This window comes from Macrosteles quadrilineatus, unplaced genomic scaffold (genome assembly GCF_028750875.1).
Source record: "Macrosteles quadrilineatus isolate MER2022 unplaced genomic scaffold, UCM_ALF_1.0 Scaffold_2__2_contigs__length_208266976, whole genome shotgun sequence".
NCBI lineage: Eukaryota > Metazoa > Arthropoda > Insecta > Hemiptera > Cicadellidae > Macrosteles > Macrosteles quadrilineatus.
In genome coordinates, this window is record NW_026542595.1 from 161,762,638 (window position 1) to 161,776,952 (window position 14,315).

At 33.0% G+C, this 14,315-nt stretch overlaps 1 protein-coding gene across 1 annotated transcript in view; it reads left to right on the top strand.

The window, feature by feature from the left end:
* Positions 1 to 14,315, top strand: part of LOC128986173 (uncharacterized) — a 403,677-nt gene that overhangs the window by 126,566 nt on the left and 262,796 nt on the right. Inside the window, exons 4-5 of the mRNA XM_054406359.1 lie at positions 4,908 to 4,982; positions 9,729 to 10,875. Of these exons, the coding sequence (XP_054262334.1) occupies positions 4,948 to 4,982; positions 9,729 to 10,875 (1,182 nt within the window). The 5' untranslated portion in view covers positions 4,908 to 4,947. The remainder of the gene's footprint in view (positions 1 to 4,907; positions 4,983 to 9,728; positions 10,876 to 14,315) is intronic.

The window sequence follows — 14,315 nt, forward strand, 5'->3', positions numbered from 1 at the left end:
AAAAAAAAGATTTGTTTATTCATAGAGAGAACTAAACTATATATTTGTAGATGAGTAAATGACTCTGGACTATATTTTGTCGATGATAAATCCTGTAACAGTTTGGTTTAAATATCAATAAAAGATGTGCGAGATATATACATTGAATAAGGTTAATAGTAATTGTAATTTTACTACTAATCTCTACAAGGGGATGGTTGAATTTTAGTAGCAAATTCCACTCATTAATTAATTATACTAGGCTACCATGCATTTGGCCAAGAAAAGAGTATGCATATTATTCAGAATCAATTATAAATACAGTGTTTTTAAAAGTTTTAATTCTCCTTTACAAACCATTGCAGATATAATTGGTACGCCTTAAGTAATGTGATGTGGCCATGTTAACTATTTTGATACAATAATCATTAGACAGATATTTTGGGGAAGTTCCCGATGAGGGTGTCATATAATTCTTACAGTAAGCTTAGGTTTAGTAGTGCATAATTTTGTAGACATTGGATATACGATCCCCTCGTCACACACCACATAACATACGATGGATTTAAGAGTAAATTGTGGTTTACATTGTGTAGGTTGAAGAGTGGTTATATTGATTTTCTTAAAGTTTTAAGGCCGCTGGTTTAATCCTAAGCCACAGTTTCTGGACCTAGATGGCTTATGTCGTTGAGCTATCAATAAACACTCGTATTAAAAGGTTGACATTCTATCGTAACAATACCAGCATTTGGACGTTCCCATAAAAATAACTTCAAAAAATAATGTCATAAAACGAAAATAAAAAATACTAATAAAACAAAATAGTATTTTTCATCACTAGGACATAAAGTGACTCTTTTTGAACCGAGGTGGAGTATTACGATCAAGGCAAAGCCGAGGTCGGAAAATGAGCGAGAGTTATAAAACACTTCTTTGCCCGTGTGGTAAACTATATTTTTTGTCATATTGCATCATTAACTAACAAAATAAGCCAGAAAATTAATTTTTATTTAAATATAACCTCCTAAAACTACTTGTTTTCAATTCTGCTAGTGAAAATAAGGCAGCTGTTTAGTAAGTGGAAAACTGGCAAATATAATGGCATATGTAATCATTTCGTCTATTACTATTGTATTACAGTAATACATGTCGTATTACATTATACCATCGATATGTCGAGCAATTGACAACAATAGGCTAAAACCTTACCTAATAAACCAATCAATACGATTGCAACAATCAAAATTTACAACTGTTTACAACAGCTGATTTTTATTCCCTAGAGACTAAAAATGCTATTTTAGGCCCACAACGCATGTATTAAAAACGGTCGTTTTTGCTGCAGTATGACGAAACATATTTATTGTTTGTACTTCAAACCAGATATTTGGGTAATAAGTAAAACAGCAAAACTTAGTAACAATAAGAGTCCTAGTAAACAACATTTAAAATTGTCTCTTGTCAGCTGTTGTGTTTTGTGGTGGAGGGGGGGTTGTTAGCTGGAAGGGGGGATGGCGGAAATGTTCCGCCGAGGCGTGAAAGCACCGGAATAGCCCGGAAAAGGGAATCCTACTGATAGCATTACAAGCTGTATTCTTGCCTCTGGGATATTTTAATAAAACCCTTATTGTAAGATAACACGATATAATCTCGCTTACACCGGGTCGTGTCTCTATTAGCGTATCTATGCTTGTTTAACTGCTTTTGTTACTTAAGTGGGCTAGTAAATATTAATTTATTTACTCGTTTTTGTTTGTGTTTAATCATTACATTAATCATATGTGTCTATATTTTGAACATGTAATGTAATTTTATTATTATCCCTTTGATTTCAATATAGAACGTAGCTCACACATGTTTATATAACTGCGTTTGTAGTATAATAATATTACATTTTTAATTGTGTTGTTTAGGACAGTATTTAAAAGGAAATATCTTTTCCTATAGAGGATATTTTACTATGCAAAATTATGCTATCTTATATTTATTTGTGCCTTAAGTCTCTATCAGCCTTATGGCCTCTTTAAAAAAACGGGTGTTAATTTTAGATAAAAATTTTTGTGTTATATATTTATAAATGGCTATTTTTTGTATGTGCATCACACCTGGCGTTTCAATTTGCTACATTATTGTTACTTCACGAAAATGTTAGTTATCGTGTTTCTCAGTAATAATTGGTTAATTTTATTTTTAAATTTGGATTATAGTTGTTGTAAAAACAACATAAACAAGCTGGACATGAAAAATATAACAACATTTGTTCAAACCTTTACATGAAATTCTAACATATTTTAACTTAACTCGCCTTCTACGGAAATGTTTATTGAATTTGGCGTATTATTATAATTAGATTTATTATTAGTATTGGTTGATATCATATTACGTTTGTTATTTAAAACGCTTGTTATTTGTTTCAAAACACTTATGAACTGAAAATACTGGCCAATAAATGTATTTAAATTAACTCATAATTTAGCCATAATCGTATGTTTCTTATTTATTTACAAACTTGTCTTAAATAAGCAAAATTTGTTTGTAGCACTAACCTAGGTTTAGGTTGACGGTATATCGATTAACGGTCAATGGATTTGTAATACAATGTACCAGTCAGTTTTACTAATAACTCAATTTGTTAGCTAATTGAAAATGCTTCTCTGCATTTTCAATTAGCTTCTGCATCCCGTCCGGTAATTATCTCGTTATTTGTTTTGTCCAACTTTAATTGATAGTTGTAATTGGCTTGACATTTTCCTCAAATAAAGCTCTTGTGGACATTACCTTCATGTTTATTCTCACATTATGGCAAACAAAGTAAATAGAATTATGTGGGTATTGACAAGCTTTAGCAAAAAAATAATTTAGCAATAACTTTAGCAAAACTTTAGCAATAAATTTAGCAATAAACCACTGAATACGTTCAAATTAGTAATATTCTGGCTATTAATTGACAAAATGGTTAGAGCCTATTTATTTTTATTATCGGTAAAAATATTAATTTCAAGGCTGCTAATAACAGCAGAGAATTAATTTATTGCCAAGACCAGATTGAAATGTATCAATTATACAGTAAGGAAGTATGTTGCATGTATTACCGCTTGCATATCAGCCAATTCAAAACCCTCTTATGAAATTCAAATTTGAAACCATTTTTGTAAGGGTTTTGTGAATCCCAGATATTTAATTGACTTTTATTTTTCAGAATCTGAAACATAGCTTTAAGTAAGGAAAACTGGTATTGTTATAAGGGTAGGCTGGATAAAAACGATAATAATTCTAAAATAAAAATTTTATATTTCATCGCAACATTTATAATTAAAACGTAAAATTACGTTCTTTGAAACTCAAAAAATTTACATTATGAAATAAATATCCTATAATTAGGGCCAAATCCTTAATAAAATCTCGTGTGGATATTTTAAATCGGCTTCAAAGTAAAATTCTTGTGAAAAATCACAAAACAAAGATAAATTTCATAAACGTGAAGAATGAAGACAGGCAATAAGCTAAACCACATTCCAGAGATGTCGACTTACCGACTGTGACAGATGTTTTTGATGGCCGGAAATGTTGTTCAGACTTTGGCTTGGATTTCACGTCCTATAAACTGTGTCAACCCACGAATGTAAATGCGTCAAAAATTAGTTTACGCTGTTTAAAAACCATCCTAATTGTTAAAGAGTTTTTAAATTATAAATTAGCCGATTATATATGTAGCAATCTTCTTCATTTTCATATGCATTATGCATTTTATATACAGTTTAGGTGATTGAAAGTATACACTAGTGTCAACTTAATCATTTTTACTTAATATTACCGTATGTCAATCTATCTTGCATAAATAGTGTATAATTAGTGTATAACGTGTAGGATGCAATTATGTTTCCTAGTTATTTAATTTCTGTCTCAATTCCAGTGTATCAAATAAAGAAAGCGTTTTTTTTTTTTACTTCTTACAAATAAATAAACAAAATTTACTGCTTTCAAAACACGTTTTCTGGTAAGCACCTTTTTAACATGATTGAAAATTATTTTTTACACTGATTTTTAACAAAACTTCAATGGCAAATACATTTATTCAAATAATTTATGATAATTTGCATTTTTTCCAAAATGGCCCCCAAAGATATGCATATCGTTAAGTTTGTATGACATACTAACTAATTGAACTAATTGAAGAAAAGAAAATTAAGTAGCCTATGTTGAATTCTAACAAATTTATCTCTTTTACAATTGCCGGTAGAGCTTAATGGTTTTCTTTATTTCTAATATAAAAAAAAATCTCTTTACATACTTACTCGGGGGCCTTAAGTGTTTGGGACAAAGTGTAACAACTGTTGAAGATACGCCGAACTTAGGTACCCATTTAAAGACAAAATTTTTATTATTTTATGTATAATTTAACTCAAGAAGTTATTTCAAAAACGATCTGTCTCATTCTTATTTGTCTTCAACAATCTCATGTTTTTCGTCTTACCATAGGGTCTTGACCCATTGGATTTTCTCTCATATTTGTATCATACTAGCGTAATTAATAATCTCTAATTATCAAATTTCCAGTAGTACAATTAAACATGTGCAATTTATCTATGCCTTGGTATTTAATTTAATCTATTATTTTATATGCTAGAACCTTTATTCCACCTTGATTCATCTTCCGTTGATTTTTGTCCAAAGATATTTAGACTTTTTTATACGCTGTTTTTTTTTCAGGATCCTTATCTAAAGTCTGTTTGGATTCACAAGGACTATACATAATATTAATTTATAATCTCTATGTTTTTTTTTCTGCACAAATTACTAAGAAAAATAGTCACTTCCTATTTGCTGTGTCGCTTTCCCACGAAAACCATACACAAGACTTAACATATCACCAGGAATGAGCAATATCACTAAAACTTGAGATATTCATTTTGAAATGCCTGTTTCAGCTGTATTGGAGATCTGAAGCTGAAGACTTGAGAATGAGAAATGTCGCATCCAACGACCCGTCTCCGGCATTACAGGTGTACCAAACTTACCGGGCTGATATCTTCACGCTTATTTTATCAAAGCACCTGCACTCTCTGGGGAGCTTTCAATTCTGCATGCTCAGCTATTCATTTAAATACATACAAAAAATTCAAATTTCCTTAATTCAATAAAAATACAAACTCTTTGCAATGCATAAAGTAACCTTTACTCTATTCCATTTAGAGCAAATTTAAATTCACCCAATATTTTATCAAAACTAAAGTAAGTGACTATCATTTTTTACATTGTAATTTTTATAAGCCTAACTCAAAAAGTTTATTGGCTGATTGAAATTATTGATAATCTTTTAAAGCTGTGTATTACAATTAAAGTTATTCACTTTTAACTTTCCATCATTTTGCATCCTATTTAAACACATATTGACCATTCTACTTCTTTTGCATGCCTCTCTTAAGCTCTTACACAACTCTCTCGTACATGTGTCAATGTTCAAGTTGAAGTATCTGGCACAGAATTAGAATCTGACTCAGTGATTTGTCGTACATGGTATTTGAAAGCTCTGCTAAGAGTGTAGACGTTCGAGTATTTTGAGATGCATGTTTCGTCAAGTCCATTTACAACTAACTGCATGGCGTCGTGTCGTATTCGCTTTCTGCATTCAAAAGGTTATACGAAAAGTGTACAGTAGTAAAGTTAGCGCTTGCTACTTACAAACACATTTTTATTGAAAATTAGTGTAACTTTCACAGCGACACATTGCATTACATGACGAACAACTGATGATACTTAATCGGTTTCTAATTAGCTCCATGGAAAAATTAACAAATTTGTTTTTATAAGCTATGTCCAAGCGTACTAACTATTCTCATTTGCCTACGTTATTCGGTTATAAATAACAACTATATGTTCGATGATTCAATATCTAAATTAAATTACAACAATGGGCAGAACATTTAAATGACGGTATTTTCTTTGATTTTATATAAATTATTTGGAGAGAATAATATTTACTTAATTGTATTAACCAATTGGTTAAAATGTAATGTGTTCGAGTACGTGTTACCATAGTCTTCAGCAACATATCGGGTCGAAAAATTTTGTATTTTATTAAATGAAATAAAATAAGTATATTATGCTAATAAAACTGGTAGAAATTCACCATTTCCCCAAATTGAGTACCGGATGCATTGTACATAATATCTTTCTCCCTATTATTGTTTTTCTTTTTCAACTCAATCACTAAAATAAATAATTTTCCTTAATGCAGCAAGAATAATTTTATTTCATCGTAGATGTCTTAAAATGAATTAATCTGCTTCAGCGTTATATACTTGTAAACGACCTTCTTACAATACGTCTTACGTTGTTAATTGTTTTGGTTGATAAAGCTATGAGTCATGTTGTTAGTGATTTGTTTTTGTTTTTTTTTTGTATTTAACTACTTGTAATTCATATATTCTAAAAGGCTGCGTATGGTAATTTAAAGTTAATGAATCATGACGAATCATGAAAATAAATCATACAATTAAAAAAACTGTGCATTATTCAATCCACAAAAATTATTTATTGGATTTTATTTAAATTTGAGGAGTGATCAGTGATCACTTAAATGGCTAACACCCCTTCGGGTTAAAACTGATACAATCTTCATTTATAGTGTTTATATAGTATTTAGACTTATAAATCCACGCAGCTCTTAATAAAGATTTGCATTATAAGGTTTCAGTGCATTTTCTGTAAAATCACTTAGTCACACACTAATGTCATCGCACATATTCGCACAGCGTAGGCAATATCTCTTCACTATTCTTAGTCACAAGTATGCATGCTGTAAACAGTGTTTAAGAGGATCAGAATGAGTACAAATATATATTCAATGACACTATTAATGTTTTATACTGATTGCAGTATTATGTGCTTCAAAAACGTCAAGATTGAAATAGGTACAATTTACTTAAAATGATAATTAAAGTAATTTTTCAGTTTCCATTAAACATATTAAACGTTTATTTTGGGAATGTTTTATTATTGTTAGTAGCTAATAACAATGTTTTATCTGAAACCCGAATAGTTAAATGTTTTCATCAGTTTGAAATATCAGTAGTAATGGTTATCCACCGACACTTACAAGCTTGGCAAGTTAAATTAATTGTTGTTAAGAGTCACATGACCATATTTGGACCCTTAAATACTCTCTTGACGTCGATGGGTTCATTCCCTATGAAAGCTTCTTTGTGCAATCTTAATGTAGTATTTGATACCTACGTGATACTTAAATAGAATTATATGGGTATTTTTAGTAATGGCTATTTTTTTATTATTAGTAAAATATTTTGTGGGCCCTTAAAATACCGACAAATACAGCGAACACCAATTGTAGCTTTTATTTCATACACATACAAATAGAAGTTTGCATTTTCCTAAAGTTGTATCGCCTAAGCAAACTATCTAAATGTTAGATTAATACGTTCTATGTTGAATTAATCGTAAGCATGTGTTTCTGAAGGTTCGTTTTGTAGTAAACAACATACCAATTATTTTTTGACATTTGTTTATTCTTCTTTCAAATATTTCGTATAACAAGTTTGTGTAGTTACCAACATGGAATTTATAGTACAAATATATTAAATTATACATAACTAGCAGAGTACCCGTTCTTCGTACGGGGTTGGCGTATAAAATGCTTATTGCAGTTATACTCGTGCTTTGTGTTTGCAATGGGAGAGGACACGGTTTAAGAAAATGTTGTTCTTTTAATTTTATGCCATAGTATAGCACATCTACCATAGCCATAATGTTCTACCTTTGCACCTAAACAATAAAAAAGTGAAATTATTAGTTTTCACAGCTAAAAAATAAATGCAAAAAAAATTATAGTGCTGCACCCTGTTTTCAAACCTTTTTAATGCTAATTAATATCAACTTTTGTAGTTGAAACAGCTGAAAAATTCTTTTACTCCTTTTAAATATGAATACTCATAAGGGGAACTCCAGATCCACTGGGGTGGAGCCCGAAAGAATTTTGAGATAAGAATTCGTCTATAAGTTAATTGGGAATGCGAGCTATCATTACACCAAATTTCAGCCCAATCCGACAAGTATTTTTACTTGTCACAAACATACATCCATCCATTCATCCTTCCATACATCCAAACTTGCTCACTTATAATATTAGTAGGATTTACCTTATGTGCTATTCACTATTCGTCTTTTCACTTGCCAATATGACTATTTTGCTGTTTGGACTGTACGAATTAGACGCAAAAGCTTTCTTCCTAGTAACACTTTTTGTCAATTAAATTCATCGTTGACTGTGGAGATGAAATCAAAGTACTCATAACACAAGTGTGGCTTGATAACATATAATTACTTGTCAATATTTGTATTTTTTCGTGAAAGTCGTGAATTGCTTGGCCATGAACGTTTGCTGAAAACATGTTTCCTTAACTTATGTTTCAATAACGTAACTCAGGAATGTTCTAAGACCCTGACAAATGAACGTACGATTCTAAAGATGAAAGACGTTATGGTTTGGTGAAAGCCTCCTTTGTTGGCAAGATTGAAGGGGTGAGTTCGTGATTGTAAAATTACTCTTCACCCGGGAACGAGGCCGCTTTTGGCGGGAAACCGTATTGTGTCAGCACCACCATTCCGTCTTTATAATTACCTTTAGATTATCATGGCTTTGATTTATTTGCCCTGCAGTCTTATAAACAGATAATTTTTTTTATTTAAATTAAAGCAATAATGAAATAATGGTGTTCGTAAGGTATTAAGTACGTGCCAAAAATTTACTAATTAGAATTTCTATGTCTATTGGTATAGTTGATTGCAATTTAAAAGGTAATTTTAAAGTGACAACCATTACGAAAAAGGGAGCACCAATCTGTTTTTCAACTATGTTAATCACCTTTTATTAATTACCGTACCTTTATTAATTACATTAGGCCTACCGAGTACATTAACTAATAATTTGATCATATATGATATTACATGATTGAACACACTTGAATTAACAATGTTTAAAATAAATGGAAAGTTCAGAAATAAAAACGATAATTGATTTTTTTACGGGAGTTTACAACAGTTCTCAGATCAGTATCAATCAGTTATCAATTGCAGACATTATACATTTAGAAAACTAAATAAATCTTACTCACCAAACACCGTTTTTGAATGATTTATAATATGTATAACATGCATGTTAAACATGCATTGCGTTATTCTTCTTATAAGAGGGTGAAGACGATTTTATCTAATTGTGTAAACCTATTTGCAGAGAAAACTAAATCCTTTGCCTCTCTATGCTGCGAGAGGCGAGACATTATTGTTAGTAAACGGATGACTACTAATGTTTGTTTAATGTAAGTTGATCTATCAATGGTATTATTCTTAAAATATTCTTTGACACCATGACAACCAACAAATATTGCATTATTTATATTGCACTACCACTGCGTAGGTCTATTAGGTCTGCGTACAGTTGTGTTTATGTTAATTTTACCGTCATTAGATTGTGAAATCACATATTCACAAACTTTTCTTTAACGGGTTTCTACCGTGGACTAAAGTCTGCCATGTGAATCCCAAAAAAATAATTATCAGTTAAAATCCAAACAGTCACTCTGACACTCCATATCGAACAGCATTATCAGTTAGTCTGTGTTGGTTGTTTAGTCTGGACATTCAAGCCGGCGACGGTGGTATTTCCTGAACCATAGATGAGATTGGGAATCGCAGACTATGAACTTGTTTGTAACAGAACACTGTTGTTGCAGGACAATGACAGCCATCTGTTTCGTCTGCAACTTGCCGATCCTCAGTCACCAGGTGGGGCTGGTGTGGCAGGGCGGCAATGGCTGGGACGACATGGTGAGAGAGCAGGTAGAGGAGTCCACTCTGAGGAGTCGTCTAGGCGCCGGACGTCGCGACTCCTCGGCGCAGATCACCAGCATCTCTCCTCCTACAGAGACCCAAGAGACGTCACCCCCCGTGTCAGGGAGGCGTCGACGCTCCTCTCTGGCACAGCTCACCGATATACTCCGCGAGTGGAGCGGACATCCGGCGAAAACGCGCGGTAGCAAACCCCTAGTGCGCCGCGAGACGCTGGCCGACCTCGCACGGTCCCTGCCGTGGTCCAGGCCCGCAGACTCAGGCTCGTACCGGAAACGCCGCGAATCGTCCGCGGACTCTGGAGTGAAGTCGGCGTCCACCAAGTCGCGTCGCGAGTCGGGTAGTACGATCGCCGCCGATATCGCACGTATCTGGAAGAGCAAGGACACGAGAGACACGGTGATAGTGGCGTCCACGGAGCGACGACGAAGTTCTGACGCGTCGCACCGCAGCGGCGGTAGGAGAGACTCGAACGCGTTACCGGGAAGTTCCAGGAGAGGCTCTGGGGAGTCGGCAAAGAGTGGGAGAAGGGACTCCAACGCGGGGGCCGTGCCTCAGCAGACACCCAAGATACAACATCAACACACGCATAGACATCACCACGGGAGGAGAAAGTCCAAGCCGAGTATAGAGCCTCCACCGGCAAAGTACTATAGAGACGACCAGAGACCGTCGACCTCCTCTACGGCCTCGGACAGCGCCCCCGTGGTCCTCACTCTCTCCTCCACCACCGACATGGGCACTGGAGTGTTACCTCCTCCTACAATATCTCTAACTGCCTCCATCACTCCCCCACCTACGTCTCCAGGATGGCCGACCACGCCCGTGTCCTCTGCGGCGCCGGCCTCTCCTACAGCGCCTCCACCCACCACCACCACGGCCGTCACCCCCGGGTCTGGCACTCCTCCGGTCATCCCATCCACCACGACAGCCACCGCCACCAGCTCGGCTACCACTACCACCACTACTGCTACCTCACCCGCCCCAGCCCCCCACCCACTGCTGAACACTAGACGAGACTCTACCACACAGGTCAGATATTCTCAATTCCATAATTAAATGCTGTTGATCTCTTTAATAATTTATAAATAAAAAACTTTTTAAACAAAACGTTTTTAAACGCCCTAAAAAGTAGAAAATAATTTACAAATAATTTATAAATATGTTGAGAGAGTATAAATACTTGTACGATTTAAAACAAAAAACGTTGGGTGCATGCAATAGATAGTTTACAATTACCTTCACCTACTGAACTAATGTATTATTATCAATTAATTGTATGCACCCAACGTTTTTCGTTTTAAATCGTACAAGTATTTATACTCTCTCAACATATTTATAAATTATTTGTAAATTATTTTCTACTTTTTAGGGCGTTTAAAAACGTTTTGTTTAAAAAGTTTTTTATTTATAAATTATTTTATACTTTTTAGTTTTAATGTGTGTGCATGTTAGCCTAAATCTATTTCTATAGTACCATAATATGAGTTATCATGCAATATTCACAAATAATTGATATTATTACATGTTTACAGTTCGTTAATCCGAAAACTCACAATATATAATAATTTAACTATAGTTTGTTATGGAATTTCTCTGCAATGCATTCACTCGAAATATTTATTGTTTACTTTATAGAATACTAAATAAACAAAAATTGATATTATTTACAAACACCTTGATACCTGCAATCAGATTGTTTATCTTTATTTTGAAATGTTTGTTTGTATAAAGAATCTCTTGGGAGCATAACCTGTACCTTTTAACCTCTGCTCTTCGAACTGTCAAATTTAAGTATTTACAGCTGACTTAAATTAGTTGATATATTTACATCCTTTCAAAATGTAAACATGAAAAATTTGGAAGCCCATGGGGCGTAGCCCAAGGGAAATATGAAAATTAAATGATATAATATTGCATTGTCATGCATTTGTGAGCTATGTTTCAAATTTCAAGTGTCTAGCTTATCGGGAACATAGTTTAAAATTGATATCAAAATTTGTAGGAAAGCGAGCTAATAAAAACAAGCCCATGGGGCGTAGCCCGAAAGGAAATATGAAAATTAAATGATATGATATTGCAATGTCATCCATTTGTGAGCTATGTTTCAAATTTCAAGTCTCTAGCTCATCGGGAAGTATCAAAATTTGCAAGAAATCGATTTAATAAAAACAAGCCCATGGGGCGTAGCCCAAGGGAAATATGAAAATTAAATTGTATAATATTGCATTGTCTTCCATTTGTGAGATATGTTCCAAGTTTCAAGTCCCTAGCTCATCGGGAAGTTAGTATAACATCGGTTGCAAAATTTGTAGCAGACAAGAAAGCGACCTAATAAAAACGTTTTAATAAAATAACCATTAATATTGCCTTTAGTCAGAACAATTTTAATACCCATTCTTTCATGTAAACACCTTTACATAGCTATAGGATGATGGATATTTAAGTTATCCAGCTACTGATGTTAATTTAATATAACTTAATGAAAATCATTCTCTTATACAATTAAAATAGTTATGATTCAACATGTTGACCATCCTAATTTATAGTTTAATCCTCAATTGGAATGAGCAATTTTAAATCGGTTTGCAAAATTGTATTATATTCCATAAAAATAGGCCTATAACTATAAACCTGATACTTGTCTAGTTGAAACAAGTACATACGCCAAACTTAATTTACCATGAGCAGTTTTTTTATTTATTTTTTAAACTGTGTTAATATCCAGTTTTAATACACGTTACGATAATAAGGTTTAGTTAGGTCGATGAATTTAGACGCCGTTACCCTCTGGATTACTTAAAGGGATTAGTGGATTAGTTTTCAATCTGCTAGACCGACCTAGAATGTGGAGCCACCCAGCCTAAGGCCCCGCATGACTCAATCCAAAAATAGGTCACTAAACACACTTCTTATAATAGCTTTATAATAAAGATTCTTTAGAAGGAAGTTAATTTTGATTTAAAAGCAAGTCGAGTGGTGTGTTAATTAAGATCAATACAAAACAAGAAGGTCGGTAAACTTTGATATTTCTATTTTTACTCTCGTTAAAATCATTCCCTAAAAGAAGCTCCAGCCTCGAGGCGAATTCGTTTTACCAATAACATTGAATCTGCATCAAATATCAATTTTGAACAAATGTCAAGGACTCAGTTCGATATATGCTATTACTTGGTTTCAATGTAATTGTGTCTTTGATAAACTGTGTAAACATTCAAAGTCGTAATTTATATATAAATGTGGTTTATTTTTATTAGTATTCGTGTTTTTATTTAAAATGTTATATAGTCGTCTATAAACAACTGTTTCCTAGAATTACATGACTTAAGAGAGGAGACGTAGACCTCTTTTAAATGGATTTTTTGGTATATGTATTATGCATGTAATAATAAAATGTATTACTTTATAGGTTGGTAAATATTTTAGATGATTTAAAAAGTTTAATAATGTAATGGTTTGGTTTAATAGTTTTCTATTTCATTCAAAACCAAAGTTTTAATCAACATTTCATGGTTAACACTGGACGTTTTCACTGTAGACTGGTTTCCAGAACAAATTTCAATCGTGATTATACAAATGGACAGACTGTTTGGTGAATTTACTAAATGGATTACTGGATTAGTTTTCAATCAGGCTTACCAACTTTGGAGTCGAGTTAGTTAGATTAACGTTATTAGTTGTCGTTGTACGCTGCTTTAGAATAGACTCAAATAACAATGGCTAAATATTTTGGTTTTTCTTTTCCTTATTGTCGTTATTGTTGTTGTTAACTTTAAAAGGCGAGGTGTTAAGATGTTTTCATTCATATAATTATTTTATTTAAAAACTTTTTTTAAATTTAGATACAATAATGTTAATAATAATAATAATTGAACATAACGGTTGATAGACCACGGGAATATAAAGGGTTGGGTTTCTACTGTGACATGTATCAATAATATGTAGAATGACATTGAAGCGTTATTAGGCCCATATACTCGAATAAGTTTTGGTATTTTGTAATACATACGACATAATTTTTTTAAAGATTCTAACGAAAAAATATAAGCCTCTGGGCTACCTTACAGTATGTCAGTATTATATTACTAAAGAATTTATTCCAGCTAATTTAAAAATAGATAACTTAACCTTATTTGACACGCTTGTAAGCTTCCTGTAGTAATATTAAAGAGCTGAATCTCGCTCATGGCTCTGAATATTAGAAAGCGGTGTAATATAAGGTTATGCGTAGGAAAAATTATCTCGCAAGTTTACTTTCTTCATTCAACGTTGGCGTTCAAATCTCATTAAAGTAATTATGCGATTGCATCGTCCTATGCTTACTTTATTTCGTTTGATGGTTGAACAATGGGATCTTACATTGTGATAATCCCCCTTAGTAATAAATCTCTAAAAATAAATCAAATAAACTGGGTAATCAATAATTGTTAAAACACAATAAAATATGAAATAAATAAACTTATTCGAGTAAG